This window comes from Phaseolus vulgaris, chromosome 8 (assembly GCF_000499845.2).
Source record: "Phaseolus vulgaris cultivar G19833 chromosome 8, P. vulgaris v2.0, whole genome shotgun sequence".
Lineage (NCBI taxonomy): Eukaryota > Viridiplantae > Streptophyta > Magnoliopsida > Fabales > Fabaceae > Phaseolus > Phaseolus vulgaris.
The window spans coordinates 43,940,345-43,965,529 of NC_023752.2; the positions used below are offsets into that span (position 1 = coordinate 43,940,345).

The 25,185-nt window shown below is 32.6% G+C and overlaps 2 protein-coding genes and 1 long non-coding RNA gene across 7 annotated transcripts; 2 read left to right on the plus strand and 1 right to left on the minus strand.

The window, feature by feature from the left end:
* Positions 1-2,103: 2,103 nt before the first annotated feature.
* On the plus strand, positions 2,104-3,590 carry LOC137825196 (uncharacterized). Its single transcript, XM_068630870.1, has 2 exons — positions 2,104-2,754; positions 3,519-3,590. The coding sequence occupies exons 1-2, from the start codon at positions 2,104-2,106 to the stop codon at positions 3,588-3,590; spliced, it is 723 nt and encodes a 240-aa protein (XP_068486971.1).
* A 6,095-nt stretch (positions 3,591-9,685) lies between these two features.
* Positions 9,686-20,334, minus strand: LOC137825633 (uncharacterized). Of its 5 annotated transcripts, none has more exons than XR_011083322.1 (8): positions 19,885-20,321; positions 19,466-19,530; positions 19,208-19,307; positions 17,859-17,964; positions 11,131-11,398; positions 10,716-10,825; positions 10,473-10,545; positions 9,686-10,240 (listed from the first exon to the last, which is right to left on the minus strand). It is a non-coding gene; the product is annotated as an uncharacterized lncRNA (long non-coding RNA). The 5 variants fall into 5 exon arrangements; XR_011083321.1 differs by having other exon boundaries at positions 19,196-19,307; XR_011083323.1 differs by lacking the exon at positions 19,208-19,307 and having other exon boundaries at positions 19,885-20,324.
* A 1,982-nt stretch (positions 20,335-22,316) lies between these two features.
* LOC137825632 (inactive protein RESTRICTED TEV MOVEMENT 2-like) lies at positions 22,317-24,646 on the plus strand. Its single transcript, XM_068631352.1, has 2 exons — positions 22,317-22,506; positions 23,099-24,646. Exons 1-2 carry the CDS (start codon positions 22,422-22,424, stop codon positions 24,388-24,390), a joined length of 1,377 nt encoding a protein of 458 aa, XP_068487453.1. The 5' UTR covers positions 22,317-22,421; the 3' UTR covers positions 24,391-24,646.
* The last annotated feature ends 539 nt before the right edge of the window (positions 24,647-25,185 follow it).

A 25,185-nucleotide genomic window follows, 5' to 3' on the forward strand; every position in this document is an offset into this window, starting at 1 on the left:
TCATCACAATATCCTGGTTGAAGCAATTGGACGACCAAAGCACTGTGGTCGTGTTCGTGCAGCTGGACAAGGAGTTGGAATTAAACTATATTTTGGAACTGCACCACGACACTCATCCTCCTCCCTCAAAGAGACCAAAGCAGAAATGAAGAGTAAGCTATAGTTGCTAAAGAAATTGGACGAGACCCTCTGGAAGTTCCATGGGATGATACTTTTTTTTTAAACAAACCCTGAGTTGCCATTGTACATATACATGTCAGATCTGTTAGAATTTGTAGCTAGGGATCAGGAGCTGAATATAAATATAATTCAATTTTTTATTATGTAAGTATCTTTACCTATATTTCAATTTCATTTATGTTAAATTAGCATTCATTATGCTTTAACTAATTACTTGTAGGTTTTTGAATGGTGTCTCTATCACTGAGGGGAAGGAAAATGTGTATGGATTCTTAGATCCCGCATATACTAATCCCACTGGAGCAAAGGCAAACGAGACCCAATCATACATCACTAACACCCTGGAAAAAAAGGGAAAAGAGGTTTACTTATGCCCTTATATTAATGAGTAAGTTTTGTTGAACAAGATGCTTTGATGTCTCCAAATCCAAGAGGAAAGCTTGAAGACCTTGTTGTTGGGTGTGTGTGTGTGTTGTCTAGTTGTTTGAAACTTGTTAATTCACTCTTTAAGATGATCCAAGTTCATTTGAATCTTTAACCTTTTGAAAAGATGAGGTTTCTAAAATGTTGTTGAAATTTCTACAGGTTAAACTTTCGAAACAACAGGTTGTTTTACCTTAGTAGTTTTTGAAAAGCTTGACTTTGTTGTCAAGTCAATTCAACCGATTGTTTTCCTGAAAACCTTAACAGAATTTTATTAAGTGGTTTTAATGTGCTTTAAATGATCCTAACTATCTTGGCTCCTTTATTAAATGTTTTTTACCACTTGGTTGGTCTATATAAAGGTGGTTTTACGCTCCTAATCTTGGAGTAAGAAAAAAAGTTTATCAAAAACATTTTTTCCAAGATTTGAAAGAGCTTTGGATCATTCTAAAGTGTGTGGAATAGGATTGGGTTGTAATTCTGAACTTTAAGCTTTGTAATACCCAGGTGTATTCTATTCCCTTCTTCCTTGATTATTGTATTTATGTATTTGTGTTGCCAATGAGTGTTATGTGTTCTTGAGGTGTTTAAGATCAACACTCTTGGTGTGGTTTGCCAAAGGTAGTGTGTTTCTTGAGGGGTTCAAGGTCACTACTTTGGTGTGTGGTGTTTGTAATCTGGTTTTGATTGCATAGTGGATTACCCAGTGGTTTCTAGGGACTGGATATAGCTCTTGGTGTAAGAGTGAACCAGTATAAATCTGTTTGTGTGATTTTCTTTTTCCCTGATCTCACATATATTTGTTTTAAGTTGTTTTTATTAACTACTGATAAAAACAACCGGTTGAATCGCAAAAGAACCGGTTGATTTTCCGGAAATCAACTAAAACAGCTTTGTGCATTGCTTTCCTTAATTTCTTTCTATGTGATTCTTCATTGGCTTTCATTATACCTTCAAAGTTTGCGAAAATATTTATAAACAATTCACCCCCCCTCCTCTTGTTTAAGGCCATATATTCTAACAATTGGCATCAAGAGCTTGGTACTTGAAAAATACTTAAGTTTGATCCTAAAAATCTTTTTTCTTATGACTGAAAAATTACCCTTTGGGGAGGGTGCATCAATAAACATACCACCTTTGTTCTGTGGTTTGAATTACCAATTTTGCAAGGTACATATGAAGATCTTTGTTGAATCTTCTGATAAAGGAATTTGGGATGCAATTGAAAATGGTCCTTTTATTCCAATGCCTGAAAAAGATAATGTTTTTTCTGAAAAACCTTGGTCCCAATGGACTGAGCAAGAAAGGAAAAAGGCTCAATATGATTATATTGCTAAGAACATTATCACCTTTGTCTTAAATTCTGATGAGTTTTTCAGGGTCTCTTAATGCGGATCTTCAAAGGAGATATGGGATAATCTAGAGGTAACTCATGAAGGAACGAACGATGTAAAGAGGGCAAGGAAACATACTTTAATCCAAGAGTATGAGATGTTTAGAATGCTCAAGGGAGAATCAATTGCGGATGTGCAAAAGCGGTTCATTCACATTGTCAATCATCTCATGAGTCTTGGAAAGGTCTTTGACAAAGAAGAGTTGAATATCAAGATTCTCAAATGTCTTGATAGATCTTGGCAACCTAAAGTCACGGCTATCTCAGAATCAAGGGACTTGACATCTTTGACTACAGCCTCCTTGTTTGGAAAACTTAGGGAGCATGAGTTGGAGATGAATAAACTCAACATTCAAGAGAGTGAAAATAAGCATGTGAGAAACATTGCCTTAAAAGTTGTCAAGCACAAAAAGAATCAAAACTCAAGTGATGACAGTGAAGAGGAAACATTTTGCTTGCTATTTAAGAAATTCAGAAAGTTCCTAAAGAAGAGAAACAACAAAAGTGACTCATCCAACAGGTATGATAGCAAGAAACCTATTGAGTTTAAAACTAACAAATATACATGCTTTGGACGTGGTGAACAGGGTCATATTAAAACTGAATGTCCCAACAAAGAGAAAAAAAACTTCAAGAAGCATAAGAAGAAAGGAAAATCAAGAAGAGCTTACAATGATGACTCATCAAGCTCCTCTTCAAGTGATGAAGAAGAAGCAAATGTATGTCTAATGACAAGACAAGAAAGTGACACAAGCAGTGTAAGTTCTTGTACTTCTTTAAATGCTGAAAATTATAGTCAACTTCTTCAAGCTTTTAAAGAAACACATGAGGAAGCTAACCGATTGGCAATCTTGAACAACCGATTAAAAGGGTTGAATAACTAGCTTGAAAATAAGTCAAGGCACAAGAAGAAGAGTTGGAGAATTCAAAAACTGATTTTGAAAATCTAGAAATGCTTTACAAGAACTCTTCTTGCAAGTGTGACTGACTTGTTTGTGAAAATTGTGAATCTCTTGAAAACAAGGTTCACTACCTTGTGAAAACTGTGGATAGGCTTTCAAAGGGTAAATCCAACTTTGAGACTGTCTTGGCATCTCAAAATTGTGTTTTTGGAAAATCAGGTTTAGGTTTTAATCCACAGAGCAAGAAAACTGAGTTTTCAAAGTCTTTTTCAAAACTTCCAGAAAAACAACCGATTGAAAAATCTAAACAACTGGTTGTTACATGTTTTTATTGCATGAAGAGAGACCACTCAGTTAGATTCTGCGGAGTAATAAGGTTTTTTGTTCCCAGAGGTATTTTGAAATGGGTTCCTAAGGTTTCTAAGGTTCCTAAGGCTCCTACTAACATAATTGGACTCAAATTCATAAGGGGACCAAATCTTGCTTCTTAATCTTTTCTTGTAGGTATCCTTGGCAGCCAAGAATCAGTTTTGGACTTGAAGAATGACTGCTAAAGGGAAGAATATCAAGAGTAAAGACAATCTTTGTACCTACACTTTTCAATTGTATATGTCTTGCAGGGTTCTTTGAATGTCAAGAGACATCCTTGGCAAATGCATAGTGGTTGGTCAAAAGAGAAACTTCAAGAATAAAGAGTATGTGTGTTTTCATTTCTCAATTTATGTAAGTGTGCCTTGTGACCATATGAACATCTCAAAGTCTTCTTTTTTGGTGAATCTATTGGAGTTCTCTGTGCAAAGGTATGAACAAATTGCATACTTCATTTTCATCAATTTAAAAGGTAATTTTTGGTTATGAAAAATGTTCTTTTTGTTGTCAGAGTAAAACAACCGATTGTTTTTCCTCTGGCACCTTTGTATAATGCTGCCAAGTTTGCTTATGCATGATTAAACCATTCCTCTTTTTCAAATCTTGCTTTTGGACAAATATACATTGAATGTGCCTCAGAATCTGATAATAAAAGATTATATCCACTTGTTTTCTTGAAAGCTTTATGTCATGTTCTATTCTTGAAATGTCAACATTGATTGTACTGTTGGACTACTGTATTATCATTCTGATTTTTGCTTTGTACAACCCTTCTCATTGTCTATTTGTGAGAAAAAATAGGGGGAGAAGTCTATGCTTGATTTGGTTGTACAGATAGCTTTAAAATTGTGCATTATGTTGTTGTTATTCTGCACTTGAAAGCACTTGAACACTTCACTTTTTCTGGTTTTTCTACTAATGTTGTATATGCAGAAAACCAGTTTGTGTGTGTCTTGTTATCTTGTTGCTATACTTGCTTTGTATATGCATCAATTTTGTGTTGCAGGACCTTTCAAGTACAGGTGTATGTTGAAGACTAATCAAAGTGATGCTTCTTATTATGGTTCAAGAGCATACACCTTACTCATATTCTTGACAAGTCAAAATTCATGAGATATGTAAAGTAAGTTGTACATGTTCATCCTATGTTTTCGGCTTCATAAGACCAAATGAAATTCTAAACATGTTGAGGTAATGCAAAGGTATGAATGTATTTCATTATGCATTTTCCATCAGTTTGAAAGATGATTTGCTTTGAAAAATAACATTTTCTTGTTGTCTCAGAAAAACAACTGATTGTTTTCATGAAACAACCGATTGTTTTACCTCTGGCACATTTGAATAAAGCTGTTATGAATTCTTATGCATGATTACAGCTGTTTCTTTGCTTTCGAAACCCATTGTGGATCAAAAATGCATTTATTATGCCATTGAATCATATAATAAAGAGATGTATTCTTTGTTTTCCTTGAAATTCAAAGCTTTTTATGAATGCCAACCAAATTGATGGTCTTTGAGTTGATAAATATTTGTGAATGTATCTTTGGAACGGCTGGAAGGTTTGCTCTTAACAGAAGAGAGAATATTTCTACCAAATCCGCCTCTTGAGCAATCATTTGACCAACTTGAACTGTTGGATGAAGAAAAGATATGGGGAGAAATTGTGGTCTCCTTGTTAAAATTTATGGGGTCTATGGTACTTTGATTCTGCTATTGTCATAACTCTGATACACCATAGATTTTGCTTCAATTCTGATATGGTATCAAAGATTTGTTGTTGCAATGGTGTTGGTTTTCAATGCTAGAAAACACTTATGCAAATAGGTTTTTTTTTATCTCTTCTTTCATTCTATTTGTGAAGACAAATAGGGGGAGAATGGTGTGGTTTTATGTGTTGCATTGTTGCTGCTACACTTTGGTGTTATTTGATTTTATCATGGTTTAAATTCTATTGTTTTCATGCTCTTATTCACCATAGTTTTGTTGCACACAAGTCTATTTTTGGCACTGGTTTTTATGGTTATTTGACTGGTTTTTCTGCTTAAAGGCTTATGCAGAAAACTGGTTCTGTGTGCCTTGGTATCCTGCTGGTATACTTGCTTTGTATATGCACAAATTTTGTTTTGTAGGACCTTTCAAATTCAAAAACAACAACACAAACAAATCAGGGATTTCTGTTCATCAAATAGGGGGAGATTGTTGAACAAGATGCTTTGATGTCTCCAAATCCAAGAGGAAAGCTTGAAGACCTTGTTGTTGTGTGTGTGTGTGTTGTCTAGTTGTTAGAAACTAGTTAATTCACTCCTTAAGATGATCCAAGTTCATTTGAATCTTTAACATTTTGAAAAGATGAGTTTTCTAAAATGTTGTTGAAATTTCAACAGGTTGAAATTTCGAAAAACCAGGTTGTTTTACCTTGTTAGTTTTCGAAAAGGTTTTGGAAAGCTTGACTTTGCTGTCAAGTCAATTCAATCGATTGTTTCGACAAAACAACCGATTGTTTTCCTGAAAACCTTAACAGAATTTTGTTAAGTGGTTTTAATGTGCTTTAAATGATCCTAACTACCTTGGCTCCTTTATTAAATGTTTTTGACCACTTGGTTGGTCTATATAAAGGTGGTTTTACGCTCCTAATCTTGGAGTAAGAAAAAGAGTTTATCAAAAACAGTTTTTCCAAGATTTGAAAGAGCTTTGGATCATTCTTAATAGTGTGGAATAGGATATGGTTGTAATTCTGAACTTTAAGCTTAGTAATATCCAAGTGTATTCTATTCCCTTCTTCCTTGATTACTGTATTTATGTATTTGTGTTGTCAAGGAGTGTTGTGTGTTCTTGAGGTGTTCAAGATCAACACTCTTGGTGTGGTTTGCCAAAGGTAGTGTGTTTCTTGAGGGGTTCAAGGTCACTACTTTGGTGTGTGGTGTTTGTAATCTGGTTTTGATTGCATAATGGATTACCCAGTGGTTTCTGGGGACTGGATCTAGCTCTTGGTGTAAGAGTGAACCGGTATAAATCTGTTTGTGTGATTCTCTCTTTCCCTGATCTCACATATATCTGTTTTAAGTTGTTTTTATTAACCGTTGATAAAAACAACTTGTTGAATCACAAAAACAACCGATTGATTTTCTAGAAATCAACTAAAACAGCTTTGTGCATTGCTTTCCTTAGTTTCTTTCTGTGTGATTCTTCATTGGCTTTCATTATACCTTCAAAGTTTGCGAAAATCTTTTATAAACAATTCACCCCCCCCCCCCCTCTTGTTTAAGGTCATATATTCTAACAAGTTTAAATATATATGTCGTCAATTGTTATTATTTCATGTTTTAAAAATTTACTCACTCTTTTCATGGATGATGTAGGGATCATTGGCAGTTACTTGTCTTATCAGTGGTTGATAAGACGACTTTGTGGTTTTGTTCCCTACACAAGAAGATATCCACAAGTCTTAAGAATATCATTGATAGGTAAGTACACTATAAACTTAACTCTGTTTGTTACTAATTAACCATCTACTAACGAGATTTTTTGTATCGACCAGTTCATGGCGTGGATATAGCATCCTAAAAGGTCGATCGAATTAAAATTTCAAAATTTGAACTGGATAAGACTAAAGGTTTGTAATTTTTTTTCTTTCTCTTTTCATTGTTTATCAATACTAACTTTTACCTTTTATTGAATTATAGTGTAATAAACAACCAGGAAGCTATGAGTGTGACTATTACATTATGCAATTGATGATTACCATTGTAAGACTATACCTTAAAAGTGATTGCCAGGAGGTAACATTTGTTAAATTATTTTTATAATTCTTAAACATATATGTATCTTAAAACTAATTATGTGTCAACCATATTTTGAAATGCAGTTTTTCATGGATGAGGCACCCATGTCTCCGGAAGCCATAGCATATGTGAGACATTCTTGGTCCACATATTTCCTAAATTTTTATAACTCTAGGATAGTTGATCAATAGTGTAGGAATTGGAGATAGATAGAGATATATTATTAGTGTTTGTATACATTTTTATCAATATATATAGTTTGATTCTTTGAATTTATTTATTTGTCTGACTGAGTATATATAGTTGAACAGGTTAATTTATATGAAAATTACCATTAAACAATATGCACTAAAAAAACACTGTTTACTAGGACGACTATTTACCATAGTAGCACTTATAAATCAAGCGTAAGATTTACAAAGACGGGTATTACCACAGCCGCACTCCATTTACAAGGGCGGCTAAGGTAATAACTGTCCTTATAAATCTTACGCTTGACTTATAAGTGCGACTATCATAAAGCCACCCTGGTGTATAAATAATATTTTGAAATATTATATATATCTTGAATTCACGAGAGTAAATATTTATGAGATTTTACAGCAATCAATATACTAATATTTTTAATTCTAAAAATTTTAATCTCAAAAGACATAAAATAAAATAATAATTTTAATATATTCAAAAAATTGTAATATTAGTATAGTACATCCTACAAATTTGACTCTAACCAATAAACAAATTATATATAAAAAAAAAAATAACATATCATTTTTCAATACAAAACTTTAATACGATAAATTTATAAATTTTCTTCTTTATATACTTTTATCATTCTCTGTTATTTATTGTTATCATGATAAAAATAACGTACATATTTATATTATTTTTTTCAATAATTACAGCCATTCCTATTTAAATTACATATAGAATGTAGAATTACTATAAAACATACTAATGTATGAAACTTTTTCTGAAACTTCTTCCATTTGAGCTTTCTCATTTTTTTCCCTTTCCTTTGAATCGCTAAATCCTTCTTTACTGTGCCAATACTTCTCTTCCTCTGTGACCTCTTAACCTTCTGGAAGCTCCTTGCAGCTTCTACCTTATTGTGTGGTGAGTAACTTGTTTCTTTTCATGATTTTCCAAACTTTGTTCGTTGTGGTCAATTAAGGAAAAGTGGTGGAGATTGTGCCTTTGATGGAGTTCTCCGTGCTCTTAACATAATAAACCGCAATCTCTAAGATTGCACAAAACTTGAGAAGAAACTAAATAGCAACAAAATAAAACAAAACCCTAAAAAAAAATTCTGTGGTGAGAAACCAAGAAGATGAAGAAAAGATGAAAGAAAAAAGAGAAAGGAAATCTGGTGATGTGTATTTATCAGCTCTGAATTACGCATTTGATTTTAATTTTCCGTGCTGGAGCTCACATTTTTTATTTAAACTTTGTTCACTGTTCTCTTTTCAGCATCTCACACAGTATTCCCCTTAGAATATATATATATATATATATATATATATATATATATATACTAAAAAAAAAGGTTTAATATCGTGGGCCAAAAACGGACCCTAAGTATAAAAAACCTACGCAAAAGGGTCATTATGGTGAGCATAGCGTTAATAAGAATTTTGAAGCTAATGTACTCGACGTAAAGATATTGGCGTGTGGGCGACACATGACGGGTGTTTTTTTGCGTAGGTCAAGCGTGGGCTTAGCCTACAAGGAGTTTAGAAATTTATAAAAACATGTGGATTTGACCCACGGTTAGCCCATACAAAATTATATTAGCGTGGGCTTAGCCTTCAAGATGTCCACACTTTTTTAACTAGAGTGAGTTTAGTTTAGCCCACGATAGTGCCACACAGTCTTTAAATAAGCGTGGGCTAAGCCTTCTGTTGGCAACACATAAGCGTAGTAGGTTAAGCCTTCATGTTGGCCACAAATTAGCGTAGGTTTAGCCTTCAAAATATTTTTTATATTATTTATTTGAAGAAGTGTAGGCTTAGCCTACAAGTTTGGCACACAGAATTTCAAATAACTATACAGTTTCTAGTTTCCAATTTGAAATATATTTTTATTGAAATAAATCAATTTTAAAAAGAAAAATATTTTTTTATTGAAATAAATCAATTTTAAAATTACATTTAACTAATGTGAAATTAATTTTAAAATTACTCTATTTCTCTCTTTCTTATTGCATTTATCCTATTTTTTACCTATTTAATTTTTTTCAATATAATTATTAAAGATACAACTATTTTAGGGAGCAATCTAATATGAAGAAATGTTTTCCTTACTAAAAAAGTTTTATTTATAAATTTTTCTTTATACTTTTTACTTGTCTTGAAAATTCAATGTTGGAAAAAAAATGACATCATAAAAAAAAAAGCATAATAATCTGACCTAATTTGATCACAAAAAAGAAAGTGGAAACAATTTAACTTATAATTCAAAAAACTGATTGTTCCATGCATGGAAAGCATGTCCAAACTTCTCATCCCAAAAAAATACCCAAGTCCTAATAACATAAATAACAAGAATACAAGTTATCCAAAGAAAATTTTAATCAAAAACTACAACATTAAAATGCAAGTTGACATTCTGCCAAATGGGTGAAAGAGAAGGATAAAGAGCACAAAGAATATGCTTGGTTGAATGAATTGAAACATATTTGGACAAATTGTAAGGCTTTTAAGGTTATAAGTTTTCGTAAAACCCTTTCACTTGCACCACCTAACTATACTCTACATAGATCGTGAAACCTCCTTTGTGCTATGATAAAACAATTATAATACAATAATATGCTAAAAGTTTCTATTGGCTGCATTTCTTAGGGTCATTTACTGAACTAAATAGATGTTACAACTATCAAATGCTATTGTGTCTCAGTTTTATTGCTGATAAAAAAATATTGTGATGGGCTCTAGGGGACACATGAATGTGCACAGGAGGTACAGGGCTAGGCTCAAACAAAGCCTTAGTCACCATAATGAATCCCTTCAAGATCTTCACAAAAATGATTGTAGGTCACAGAGTGTTCAATTTTCTGAAGTGATGGAACTTCTCTCATCAAGATATTGTTGCCTTAATCCTTATTTACTCTAACCTTTCAGATCCAGTTGCAACAAGCAAAGTCTCGTCTTCTAGGCCCTCAACTATATCCACTCAAGAAAATTAAGAAACTGCTGTAAAAGGGTATGAATGAGAATAATAAGAATGATATTTTTATTGAATTCTTAGTTTGGTTACTGCATGCACTTCACCATTTGAAAGCAAATGACAGATATTGAAAATACAACACATAGTACCTACCATCAACAACATATGCAAATTTTACCATCTCAAATGTGATAATTAGATTTGACCAACTAAAATAATGGAGTGTAAGGTAATAATTAAAGTGGTGGAAGAACTTACAGTGACTGACAATTAGAACTCACTTCAGCTACATATATTTCAGGGAACTAACAGTAGTCACATGCACATAGACCTGCACAAAATTATGAATAACCTTTTACACGGATCATTACAAGTGAAATTATATAGGTATGCATGAAATTTACAAGGTCACAGATTAAAGGAACTGGTACCTGAGAAGCATTTCACACATTAATTTAAGAAGAAGAAAAGGGAAAGTTAAAGGAGGAGAAATAATGGTACCTGAGAACAACCTCAACATCACACAGAACTGATAGCTCAAAAGCCTTCTTCAGCAACCCATTTCGCCTGTTCGAGAAAGTTACTTGTCGGCTTGTGGCAAGTAATCTGACCTAATTTGATCACAAAAAAGAAAGTGGAAACAATTTAATTATGTATATTTCAGGTCTTCTAGATGGCACTTTTAGTATGTTATATGTTGCATGCAGTGTGCCAGAGTGAGCACAGGAACAATATTCAGAATTATATAAGGTGCAATACCAGGATTATATAAGGTGCAAACTTTTATAATCAGGAATATCTAGATTATATATGTATTATTAGGAACATCTTTATTTATAGTCAGCTACATTGTACCTGTCATTGAACTTGATCATGTTGGGATATATGATGAGAGTTGAATAAGTTAGTTCATTACTTTATTGGAGTGTTAGACTACTTAATTGGCCAAAAGCTATTCAAAGTCCCAATTGTCCATGTCATTGTCAACATGTTCTTCATCATCTTGACTTGATTCATTGACCTCATCTTCATCATCATCATCACATACTTATCTCAACAGAAAAACTACAAAATTGACCTGAAGAGCTTATCACTGGAGGAATCTTATAAGTGATTTTTGAAGGAGTTGAAGTCCTTATGTGTTTAAGAGAGTCGACGGTCACTTCAAATTTGCACCAGCTAACCTGTAAGCATAAACAAGATTGATGAGCATATATTTATTCACACTTACTAGCCTTATTCATAGATTATTGGACTATAATAATAAATAAATCCATTGTTTTAATTAATATTTTTATAATTCGGTTTATTTGGGCCTTAACTATTATTATTGTTAATTTTGTGTTTTTAGAGTAAATTATCCGGAGGAAGATCTACCTTTATGAATGGGCCAAATATGCAAAAGTCCAAGTTGCTCTTGAACCAAAACAGAAAACAAATTTTGAAGAGAAGAAAGAGAAAATAAAATCTGCAATATCTCAGAAACAGAATTGGAAACAAATCTTCTGCAAAATAAAAAGAATTATGGAAAGGGAAACTGTTAACAAAATATAAACTACAATATTTTCCCAAGATCCTTGGAGCAGAAAAGCCTATAAAAGGACACAAGCATCAAGGAGAAGAAGGGAGCTTCATAGGGTTTTCTTAGTTTATTTTCTTCTTAGTAATTCTTTTGTTTTGCCTCCGCATGCAAGGCTAAACCTTTTTGGTTGATTCTTTTGTAATTCCCCATTGAGTTCTGAGGTTTTGTTCAATAAAAGTTTCAATTTTTGATTCTCTATAGCAGTTGATTTATTGTCTAATCTCCTGGAAAACTGGTTTTTGTGAGAGGTTGTACTTGAACGCATGATTGAGAGTCTTCCTTATCTTAAACTTTGGTTTCTTAGTTAGTTCGCATTGTTCTAATTAATTTCTTGGGCGCATGATTCAAGGGAGAGGAGGTAAGCATTCCCATGGAGTATACGCATGGAACAAAGTGGGTATTGATTAAACTAGTAGACGCATGCTTTACTGGTGAGTTTCAGTTGAATCAGATCGGCGCATGTTCAATCTGGTTTAGCTCTGTTGAAGGATTGAGAAAAGATTAATCTTTAGAGAACCTGTGAAGAATTCAATGGTGGAAGAACTAGGGATCAACTGCTTTTTATTTGCTATTTTAATCTCTTTTATATTTTTTGCACAACTATCTCAAACCCCCTTTTTATCTTTATTGTTATTGCTAACTTTTATTGCCTGCAGATAGATTTTAAACCCTGATCAACTGATTTTACTATTGGATTCGTTGGGAGACGACTTGGGGACATTTGTCCACAATTATACTATCATCTCTCTAGTGTTAGACAAGTCTACGCTAGAATCATATTAATTTGACAGCAAAACGATAGTTATGAAATTTGGCGCCGTTGCCGAGGATTCCAATTTGATTTTGGTTATCAGGTTTTTCTTTCTTATCTGCATAATTTTTTTTTCCTAATTTTTTTTTTCTGCATATTTAACCTGTGTTTTCTTTCTATTTGTTTTTATTTATTTAATATAGCAATAAAAAAAACGAAAATAAAAAATAAAAAAATCTAATATGGATATCTGTTATTTTATTTTATTTTGATTTGTTTTTATTTTCTTTCTTTATATTTTTATCTTTATTTTGTTTTGAATTGTTTTATTTTCTTTCTTTATATCTTTTATCTTTATTTTGTTTTGATTTTATTTTATCTCATATATCTTTTATCTTTATTTTTTTTTGTTTTTTTTATTCCTTTATATCTTTTATCTTTATCTTATTTTGCCTTTATTTTATATATTTTCTGTTTTTAGTTATTTCTTTTGTTTTGTTTTGTCATCTTTATTTATTTCTATTTTTGTTTTTGTTTACTGTTTTTATTTTCTATATTTTATTTATTTTTACATAATATTTTTTTTCTTTTTTTCTTTTTTTCTTTTTTCTCTCTAACTATTTTTTTTAAAGCATTAAGTGTAGCATTTGCATTAGTTTTTATTTTTATAGGATTTTGCATTTAGGGTAGACACTTCAGTTGCTACTCTTTAAGTTTTTAAATTGAAAGCAATTCAGGGAAGACTCTGGCTAGGAAAGACTTGGTTTTTAAGTTTGTCCGCTTGTGACTCACCTCTCTTTCCTGGGAGTTTACTTGGTTTGCTTTTCAATTAAAAAAAAAAGTTTGCTCTGAGGCGTCTAATAGGTGTTGGTGTCCATTACATATCTCCCCTGTTTTCAATTCTAAAATGGAACGAAAATTAGCTAAACAAATTTACAATTATGATAATTATTGTGAGCCATATTTGCAGCAATCTTCACAGTTTTATAAGCAGCTTTTACAACAATGTGAACCCTACTTTCAACAGCCTCAAAATTATAATTCATATTATCAACAATGTGAGCAGCCTTTGCAGCAATGTGAACCCTACTTTCAATTGCCTCAACATTATAATTCATATTATCAGCAATATGAACAGCCTCTGCAGCAATGTGAACCTCACTTTCAGCAGCCTCAACGTTATAATTCATATTGTCAACCGTCTTATGAGCAACCTCAACAACAATCATATTATCAGCAAAACTATTTTGATGAAAGTCAAACATCTTTTCAACCATTTGTGCAAACTGATAATACTCCTCGTAATCTTGAAGAACCAACTTTAGAGGAGTTGATGAGGAAAATGACGGAGAGTAACACAAAATTTCAAGAATGGACGGCTGAAAAATTTGCAATTCAAAAGGAAGAACCAAGGCAAATAAAGGAGGTCAACATGAAATATGATCAAGAATGGGCGGCTAAAAAAATTGCAATTCAAAAGGAAGAACCAACTTTAGAAGAGTTGGTGAGGCGGATGGAGGAGATGAACATGAAATATGATCAAGAATGGGAGGCTAAAAAAATTCTAATGCAAAAGGAGGCTGATGTTGTAGCAAGAAGAGAGAAAACTGATCAAATGATTGAAGAGATTGCAGATTATGTTCAAGAGATGAAATCACCTCATGATCCAGATATAACTCTTGATCCAGACACTGATGGAATGTCTAACCTTGAAGCACCTACCTCTGCCATAGACACTCTCGAAAAGAAGTGGGGCATATCAACTATTTTTAAAGTTAATCCGAATGATTTGCATGAAGTTGAGCTTGCTGAACCTAAGATTGCTACACCATTGAATGTTACTGTCCAACCTCTACTGATGGAGGAGAAATCATTGCTAAATCATGAGGGATTAAAAGTTGTGACATGTGAAGATCATTTAGTGCATCACATAAACACTGAGGATGAAAATGTGCTTGAGTTTCTAGGAGATTTTAACTTCTCCAATCCAATTAAATGTACAAATGTTGAGATAGAATGCACTAACTCTTGTGATGCAGGTCTTGATAGAGAAGTTGTTGATGCTGCTATACTTGTCGAATCTACTGAAAAAGATTGTGCACTAGCAAATGGCTCTGACATAGTTTTGGAGGTAATACAAGAAGAGGAAGAGCAGATGTTACCCATCCTTCAAGTAGACACTGCTAGTGGAGAAGAAGATGATATTATTCTTCCATCCTTAAAGCTTCAAAGAATACAACCTCCACTATTTAAGGTGAAGCCCATATCACTCATTCCATCATCTCCACTAGCTACACCTTCTACCATAATTGGAACGTTTGAAAGCAGCCTTTACCAGCCACCACCACCTCCTAACTTACATTTCATTCCATCTCCCACCCCAACTAGACCGTCTACCCTAGCTAGACTGTCTAGCCTTAGACCACCGCCCTTAGACGATCCCCAAACAGTTAACCATATTAGATCGTCTATGATGAATAAATTTTTGTCTTCCATCTATACTCTAGAAAGTACCATCATCCATTCATGGAAGAAACTGTACCATTTCACACGCCCTCCAGACCTACCCCAGTTCCATCCACTATTTCAAGGCTTCTTCATCATAATATTTTTGTTACATAGTTTACCAAGGTACTGCATGCTTTGGTTAGACGCTCCAGCTGATAGTGTTTCTACACCATTGTGGATGAAAAGTCTTGGCTTATACTGTAGAGGGGATGGTTGAAGAGATTCGTTGCAATTGCCACTTCCCTCAAGCTGAATGAGGGAGTACTTCTTCTCTCACTTTTATTATACACATTTATTTATTGATTTTACATTGAGGACAATGTATGATTTAAGTGTGGGGGAGGAGAATCATAGTTTAGGATTTATCTTTTGTTGATTTATTTTTGTGTTTTTTGTTTTTTCTTTTAATTGTTTGAATTTCTTTTTGCTTTTGTTAATAAATAAGCTTTTTAGGATTGTCTAATGGCTGACATGTTTTATAATTCTTGAAAATCTTGGTTTCTTGATATTTTTCGTTTGGATTTTCTTTAAAATTGATAAATAAGTTGGTTATGAGAAATTTTTGGTTGAATCTTTTGATAGAATGTCCCTAGTGAGTTTTGAGCCTTAATTGATATATCATTTAATACTCGTTTTAGTGTGTTTTCACTCATGTTTGCTTATACTCTAGAACTTAGCTTGATTCTTTGTTTTACAATTGTGATTTACGTGCATGAATTGATATGATAGAGGCATTCTTCGTTTAAATTAATCCACTAGCCATATTAGCCTACCTTTATGATAATCCATTTGTTAGCCCTTTGAGCCTATAGCCTTTTTCTTATTTTTAACCCTCATTACAAGCCTCAAAACAAGAAAAACCATGTTTGTCCTTACATTAGAAGATAAAGGAGCTTTGAAATTATTTGGGAATAGGTTTTTGAATAAGTGTGGGGGTGTATGCCATTTCCATAGTTTACCTCTTCGGTTTTAAAGAAAAAAAAAGGGATAGAAAAAAAAGAATACAACAAGAAAAAAAAAGCAAAATAAACAAAATAAGAGTAGATCTTCTAATACATTGGATTGACTATCTACTATATGAAAAAAAATTATATCTTGAAATAAAAAGAGGAGTTGAATTATCATAATACTTACACTTGTTTTTAGACCTATCCTTCATTGCTCCTTTGTTTTTCTATGGTTTTAAGCCTATTTTCCCACTTTTTACCTACCTTTACCTTAGCCTCATTACATCCCTTATGAAGTCCTCTTGATCTTTGATTGCATGTTTTTTTCAATTGTTGTGAATATTAGAGTCTTGCTAAGCATATGGTAGTGTTTGTCTGCATGGGTGCTGAGTGTAAATATAAGCCTTAAACACTTGAGAGTTGGAGAGTGTCCAGTGAAGTTCTGTCAATTTTGATTCAACCTTTAACTTCAATTACCTGCTTGTATATTAAAATATAGGAATTTCCATTCACATTTTTCTTGATTCCTTGATTTCTTGAAATTATATCATGTTTATCATTATGCATCCTTAGAATTTGCTATTTGTTATTTGCACTGTTTTTCTTTTCTTTTTAAACCTTAGAATGTTTTTCCCGGGAGTGCAAAAGGATAAGTGTGGGGGTATTTGATGAGCATATATTTATTCACACTTACTAGCCTTATTCATAGATTATTGGACTATAATAATAAATAAATCCATTGTTTTAATTAATATTTTTATAATTGGGTTTCTTTGGGCCTTAACTATTATTATTGTTAATTTTGTGTTTTTAGAGTAAATTATCCGGAGGAAGCATCTACCTTTGTGAATGGGTCAAATATGCAAAAGTCCAAGTTGCTCTTGAACCAAAACAGAAAACAAATTCTGAGGAGAAGAAAGAGAAAATAAAATCTACAATATCTCAGAAACAGAATTGGAAGCAAATCTTCTGCAAAATAAAAAGAATTATGGAAAGGGAAACTGTTAACAAAATATAAACTACAATATTTTCCCAAGATCCTTGGAGCAGAAAAGCCTATAAAAGGACACAAGCATCAAGGAGAAGAAGGGAGCTTCATAGGGTTTTCTTAGTTTATTTTCTTCTTAGTAATTCTTTTGTTTTGCCTCCGCATGGAAGGCTAAACCTTTTTGGTTGATTCTTTTGTAATTCCCCATTGAGTTCTGAGGTTTTGTTCAATAAAAGTTTCAATTTTTAATTCTCTATAACAGTTGTTTTTATTGTTTAATCTCCTGGAAAACTGGTTTTTGTGAGAGGTTGTACTTGAATGCATGATTGAGAGTCTTCCTTATCTTAAACTTTGGTTTCTTAGTTAGTTCGCATTGTTCTAATTAATTTCTTGGGCGCATGATTCAAGGGAGAGGAGGTAAGCATTCCCATGGAGTATACGCATGGAACAAAGTGGGTATTGATTAAACTAGTAGACGCATGCTTTACTGGTGAGTTTCAGTTGAATCAGATCGGCGCATGTTCAATCTGGTTTAGCTCTGTTGAAGGATTGAGAAAAGATTAATCTTTAGAGAACCTGTGAAGAATTCAATGGTGGAAGAACTAGGGATCAACTGCTTTTTATTTTCTATTTTAATCTCTTTTATATTTTTTGCACAACTATCTCAAACCCCCTTTTTATCTTTATTGTTATTGCTAACTTTTATTGTCTGCAGATAGATTTTAAACCCTGATCAACTGATTTTACTATTGGATTCGTTGGGAGACGACTTGGGGACATTTGTGCACAATTATACTATCATCTCTCTAGTGTTAGACAAGTCTACGCTAGAATCATATTAATTTGACAGAAAAACTACAAAATTGACCTGAAGAGCTTATCACTGGAGGAATCTTATAAGTGATTTTTGAAGGAGTTGAAGTCCTTATGTGTTTAAGAGAGTCGACAGTCACTTCAAATTTGCACCAGCTAACCTGTAAGCATAAACAAGATATATCAAATTTATTGAAGGAGTTAAAGTCCTTATGTGTTTATGCATTCCTCTAAAAACTAGTAGTTAGATCTGATCAACAACCATGTGTTACTTGTACAATAACCATGCACTTGTTTGCATGCATCAAATTCTTTTACCAGACATAGTAAAAGCTAAAATTTTTCGGAGAAGGAACTTATGTAACTTACTAAAAATGAAAAAAGGTACAAAAGAAATTTTTTTTATACAAAGAACAGAACTCATTGTATACCTACCTTTCCTCCTATTCTACTTTATATTTCAGATACAGTGAAAGATAAATTAGGAAGTATATTGCATTAATTTTTGTGAAATAAAAAAACGAAAAAGAAAATTAAAATTTCAATCAATAAAAAACTTAATATGATTTTTAAGGTATACTTTGTAAGAATGAACGCACTTCATCTATCATGAAGAGCAACAACACAGACTCTATGGTTCAATATTTTCATTTATTAATTCTTGTACTTTACTAAAACTGTACAACACAATAAATTTGACTAATGCAGAGACAATAGTAAATCCTGGTGAAACCTCATAAACTATTTTTATCATGTCTCATACACTATTTTTCTCATGGGTGGGTCCCCAACTTATATCTTTATAATTCCTTCTTTGAATGGTCAAGCTACAAATTATTGATCTTCATGTGAAACCACACTCTTTTTCATCTTCTTATCCCTTTCATCACTTATCCAAATTTAATTCCCTTTTTGCAATCTCCCATTGGTAACTAACCCTTTCCATCATTCCCATTTCATTTTGATGGAGTTAAATCACCTCTATTCCTATTATTGTAACTTTTACGTTTGACTATTATTCTTCTGAACTTACTATTATTTCTCAATGCTAATTAACTTTTACGTTTGACTGACCAAGAGAATGAACACATTTTTCATATACAGTTATTATTCTTAATTTGAGTGAAAGGGGTTTAGAATATATTTTGCAAAGATCATTGAAGCAAGTAACTAAGTAAGAATAAACAAAGAACAGTGTCCATGAGTTGATGGGGTTGTATAGGCATGTGGCATTGGTCTTTCATCAGCATCGTATCAGAAATCAGACCAAGAAGAAAGAAACAAGAACAAACAAAAGCAAAATCCTCTTCTTCCAATTTGCAATTCCTTGAGTACCAATGGTTATTTTAAATATGCTCATATTAATCAAGACCAAAGCAGGTTAACACTAACTTGTTACAACACCTTAGGTGCATCCCCATATCCTTTTATCTTTGCAATTACGTGCAGTCCAAGCTCACGTGCCTTCTTTCCACTCACTAGAACTAATGCAACAATACCATCACTGGAAAAATCAACCAATTCATTATCAACAGAAGACTAAGCAGTTTAGAACCTTATGATTACGGTACCATGTATTGCATGACACAGATATCAATTTTTTAACGAATGAACAACCCCCTTAGAATTCAGGTATCAAGGAACACAAGGGAAGGGAGGAACCTTATGCTAGAAGTTTTGCCAGCAGTCACAGAACCCCAACCTGTTTAAAGCTAGGTCGAAGCTTCCTTAATTTTGCAGCATCAAAATGACAACACAAACACAAATATTAAGAAAATGTAGGAATTTCAACTATAATACAAATGAGCACGCAAATTTCATGTAAGATTTCGGTTAGGAACTTGTAAAATGACAAAAGATATTTGAATGTCTTAAAGTTTTGTATTCAACATGACAAGAACCATTGGAATAATGGAAACCCAAAAGACCAAAAGCTCGTGTATACAGATTCAATCTTAACACTGAAACCACTTTTAGCCAAAGTAATACTCCACGAATTCATCAGGTATCTAAACAATGAAGGACAGTGGTTAAATTGTGCAAAATGGGAAATTGGAAGAACAGAGATAAAAGAAAGTTACCGTGGGAGTGTAATCCATTAAGGAAGCAATGAAATCAGAGAGAGCAACGTCATAGTCGCCTCTTCCTTCACTCGATTGTGGGTTCTGATTCATCCTTCTTTCTTACCGATCAATCGCTACTCAAAAAAGCTTTAGAATTCACTCAAAAGAGTCTGCGGACTCTCCGTCGCATCCGCAGCGCGAGTCTTGACGTATCTCGCCCACGAAGACGATGGTTCTGAGCTTCTACAACCAAACCGAAGCACGACGTCGTCGCGGTCCACTATGAAGCTCTGACATTCTCCAAACCCATGCAATCGATTCACAATGCTAAAATCACTGCGACTTGGTTGGTATTCATAGATGGAATTGTTGCAAAGCAAAAACAGAGAGAAGAGAAGAAATAAATGGATGGAGGATTAGGGTTAGGGTTGGATGAGGAAAGTAAATTGAATTTCGATGGACCAAAGTAAATTAAGAAATAATTTAAATCATAATAAAATATTTTTTTCGTCAGATAAGCCTCCACCAAAGTTAAATTAATTTTTAAAATCCTGAAAAATTATTTAAAATGGTGGTCTAACCTACACTTAATATAATTATTATTTTTTCCACAAATTTAGTGTCTCATTTTGTATCTCCTTAACTAACACAAATAAAGTAATATTATTAAATTAATTTTTATAATTATTTGCGTGGAATTTTTTTGTGTTTGACCGACACTATCTATTTTGTTTTTCTTGTTCATTTTGCCTAGGCTTAATTGGCCCACGCTTTCTATGACAGTTAAATCTTATTATTCTTGTAGTGAGTTGTTGTATCGGTCAACGTAGTTGGTGGAATTATTTTTGAAGGGTAGTCGACGAAGTCTCAGCTCCTTTTTTTTGTGTTAGTCATCTTCTTCTTGGATGGGTTTTGGAAGTCAACAAGTATGTTTTTTCTCCAGTGGAGGAGCTTCAACCTTAGCATGAAGTTTCTTGTAGTCAAAGTCCTTGCCCATGATATTTGCACCAAAAAAGGAAATTAGAAGTTGGAATAACATACAACAATTTACAAGATGCAAAAAGCGAACCTTGCCCAACAATAAGGAAATGGGGTTCTCAGCAAAGGGCATGGTGAGGAAGAATTTGTCCTTGGTTGTAAGAAGATACTTAGCCCTTCACTTAAACTTGTTCAGCTTTCGCCAATACAAAGGAAATTTAGGTATATGATCTGAGTGAAAGAAAAGGTGTTTCTAAGGGTCATGTGGCAAACATCTCAATTTGAAATTTTTATTTTTGAAAGTAGAAGTGTAGATGGTAAAAAGATGACCATGTTAAGCTTTGATTAGTGCAATCGAATCGACCATGAAATCGTGTTTCAATTGATAAAAATACATAAATTTATTGATAATAACAACCTCATTAAAATTAAAAATTGATTCTGCTATAATAGACGGGATAATTCATACTTTTTTTTTATCAGCATTCATACTTAGTTTGACTCATCTTTGGATATTAACATAGGCACAAAAGTCTATAAATATAACTTAATTCTTCAAGAACTACTCACTCAATCTATTTTATTTACCAACTAAACACTTTTAGAAATTTATTTAGCTTTTATTGACTTAAGCGTTGAAGAATCTTTTACAGATGAATCTTTGTTCAATATTTTTCTCAACAAGCTCGATTACTATACTTAGAAGGATTTAACTCGACCACAGTTTGACTTCCTCTTCTAAATCCACCCCGAACAGTTCTCACTCAGTCCCAGTAAGAATAGGAGGAAAACCTTGGTGGTACTTTTTAAATTTTCAAAAAATCAAATAAGTTTTTTGAAATATATAAAACATAGTTTAGTGTTAAAATATTATATTTTATTCACTTTATTTCTATTTGTATTATTTTTACAAGTTCTTTTTTTTTTTACTTTTTCTTTCATTAATTGAAATAAATATTATTTATATTTTATTTCTATTTCTGTTTATATGGGGGTGTAGAGTGCAACCAAGAGCTGAAGAAAAAATGCGTGGAAAATTAGAAAGGCCTGTAATTAATTAATTCCTCTTATTAACGGCATGTTTGGATGGAAATTGAAAGTGCTGTTGTATTTTTTTAATTAAAATGTATATTTTTTCTGATAAGAAAAATCTCTAAATCTCTTCTAAGATGTTCTAATTCCATTTCTAAAGGTTTAATTTGAAGCATTCTAATAATCAGTGAAATGTAAAGTAATCATGCTAAAAAAGCACGTTTGCCCCCCTCTTGCTGGAATATGAGATGTGTGAGCCAAACAAAGAACTTTTCACTTTATTTATTGAAGAAGTTATACCTCACAAATGAGTTGAGGTTATTCACGAAGTTTAATCACGCAGGAAAATCATAGCAACCAAAAAGGAATGGTTTCGTTTTTAAGAAAACTCAACACCTCAACTATTCACTATAAAATGAGAGGAACAAATCCACCAAATCATCTTCAACAAATATTCATTCTACGTTTCCATTTGCTACCCAAATTGCTGAAATTGAAGACAAAAAAAATAAAGAGAAATTGAATCAAAGAGAAAGAGTTAGAAAATGTCCACCTACCAAGATTTGGAAGCCAAATATGAAACTGAGGAAACACCAGACTCAATCACCTTGCGTCTTCTCCTTCCTGATGGTTCGTTTGGTTTATTAATTCTTATAGTTCCTTTGTTTAATTTACTAAAGTTATCAAGTATTCATTTTCAGTTAAATTAATCATTTAAACAGAAATCAATTACTCTATAGAGTAGTATATTTAAGTTTTAATCATTATTTCGGTTTATGTGCATAAAATCTGAAAATATTTATTCTTCTCTACTATTTTAAGTAAGAAAAAAATATATATTTAGTTATATAAAAGAAAATGCAATCTTTTGTGTTCTTTAAAAAACTTTGTCTAAAGAAGCTTTAAACTTCTTATACTGTACTCAAATTGTTATTTTGTTAAAGAATTTTTTATACATAAAAAAAATAGCATATCTTCTTCCTTTTTCATCTCATTTTTATCAGGAGCTATCTATTTTTTTATGAGAAATTTGCTTGACATCTTTCATATTTTTTTATATTTATCTCGTATAATTCATTTATTAATTGTCATGTGTAACAAGTCTCTTGTTTAGGTGTATTATATATTATATCTATATTTTTTTTGTTTCTTTCTTTTTCATTTTGGGAGTTTAAGTTGAGCATTTTCCATTTTTATAGCCATGTGGTTTCCCATTATACAGGTTTTGCACGTGAGCATGTTGGTGCTAAGGTTGAATACGGTTCTTCAAGGGTGAGAATTCATGGTGAAAGATCTCTTGGGAACAATAGCATGGTTCGTTTCAATACATTCTATCAAGTTCCAGAATATTGTGACATGAACAAGATTAAGGGAAAGTTTGATGGAAAAACTGTGATCATAACAATACCAACTATTCCAGATAAAGTCCCTAAAAAGCCACAAGAACCTCCTAAAGAAGCACCGCAAGAAACAGAAGCAAACCCTGCGGATGAAAACCAAGATGCTCCTACTCCTACCGATGATAACCAAGAGAAAACCAAATCAACAACTGAGAGTAAAGAAGTGGTTGATCATGAGATTTCACCTCCACCAAATGCCTCACAAGAGTCTATGCATCAAAAGGGTCAAGAGGAAGTTCAAGAAAAAGCAGAAATAACCAAAGTTGAAAGTAGAAAACAAGTTGATCAAGAGACTTCAACCCCAACAAAGGACACAGAAGAGTCCAAGTCTCAAGAAGTTCAACAAAAAGCTGCAATAACCAAAGTTGTAAGTAAAAAACAAGTTGATCAAGAGACTTCAACCCAAACAAAGGATACAGAAGAGTCCAAGTCTCAAGAAGTTCAAGAAAAAGCTGCAATAACCAAAGTTGAAAGTAAAAAACAAGTTGATCAAGAGACTTCAACCCCAACAAAGGACACAGAAGAGTCCAAGTCTCAAGAGGGTCAAGAAGGAATCCCCCCAAAAGAAGATAGTACAAAAGTTGGTCATGATGGATCAACTTCAACCCCACAAGAACATACAAAAGAATCTATTCCTCAAAAGGAAGAAGAGGAAACTCCCCCAAAAGCTACCTTTTCAAGAAATGACAAGCTTCAAGGAGAGGGAAAGTTTGCTGAGGAAAAGCAAAATGCTATTGGAGAGGAAGCAAGTGAAGACCATTCCAAGAAGGATTTGGAATCAGGAAAGGCACATGAAATGGATGGGGTGGAGGATTCCCCTATAGGGGAAATCAAAGAAGAGAGAAACGGGTTGAGAACATTTGAAGGAGACAAAATGCATGGTAAAGTTGGCAATGATGTTGGACACAAGAGTGATGATGAAAAGGTCAGGCCTGAATCAACAAGAAGGTCTAGAATTAAGGAAGTGGCTGTTTCTGCTTCTCAAACTGTGACTAGTCTAGCTAAGAGGTTCAATGAAGAAGATAAACAAAGAATGATATACATGGGTGCAGCAGTTCTTGTAGTGGCACTGGGAGTTTATGCTACCTACAAGCTTCGCTTACGTAGACCGTAGGGAAATTAATGGCATCATATCAATTTCCTTTCACATGGTTTCTTGTTACAAAAACTTTCCTTTCAATAAATAAGAACTTGCAAAGAAATTCTTACCATATCATTTGTGTATAAAACTAAATTATGCTGTCTGTTGTAATTTTAACTCATCTCCGTGGGTTAACATGACAATAACCATAGAAATTATTAAATCCTATAATAAATTGTACAAATTTAAACACAAGTCATAGTTTTCTTTTTAAATTACTTAACTTTTTTAACCATTTATGTAGATTGTATGGTAATAGTAGAAACAAGCATACCATGATTTGAAATATTTTATATGCTTTCGTATTTTAAAGAAAATAAAATTAATAATGTTGGTTCATACAAAATAAAATAATAAGCTGTTTATAATAGATTATGCTTTTGAAATATTTTACTATTTGAATAGTTTATTTCTATTTTTTAAAATTTTAAAATATAATTAAAGATAAAATATAAATATTAAAATGTATCATTAATGGGAATCCCTTTTATAGGTATAAATGACAGTTATTTTGCAATTAATATAAAAAAAATTTAATATCAATGTTACTTGCATAAACCCTCAAAAGTCACCTCAAATCTCAATGTAATCCAGAACCATGCTACACACAATATTTATAGCAACCTTTATGCATCAAAGGAATTGGTGGACCACTAAAACAAAATAAACTACAAAGTAGTTAAAAAAAAGAGAACAAAAAATGTAAAACACTTAAAATATAATTTCAATACTTAGTGGATAGCTAGGATTATCATTCTAGTAATTGTA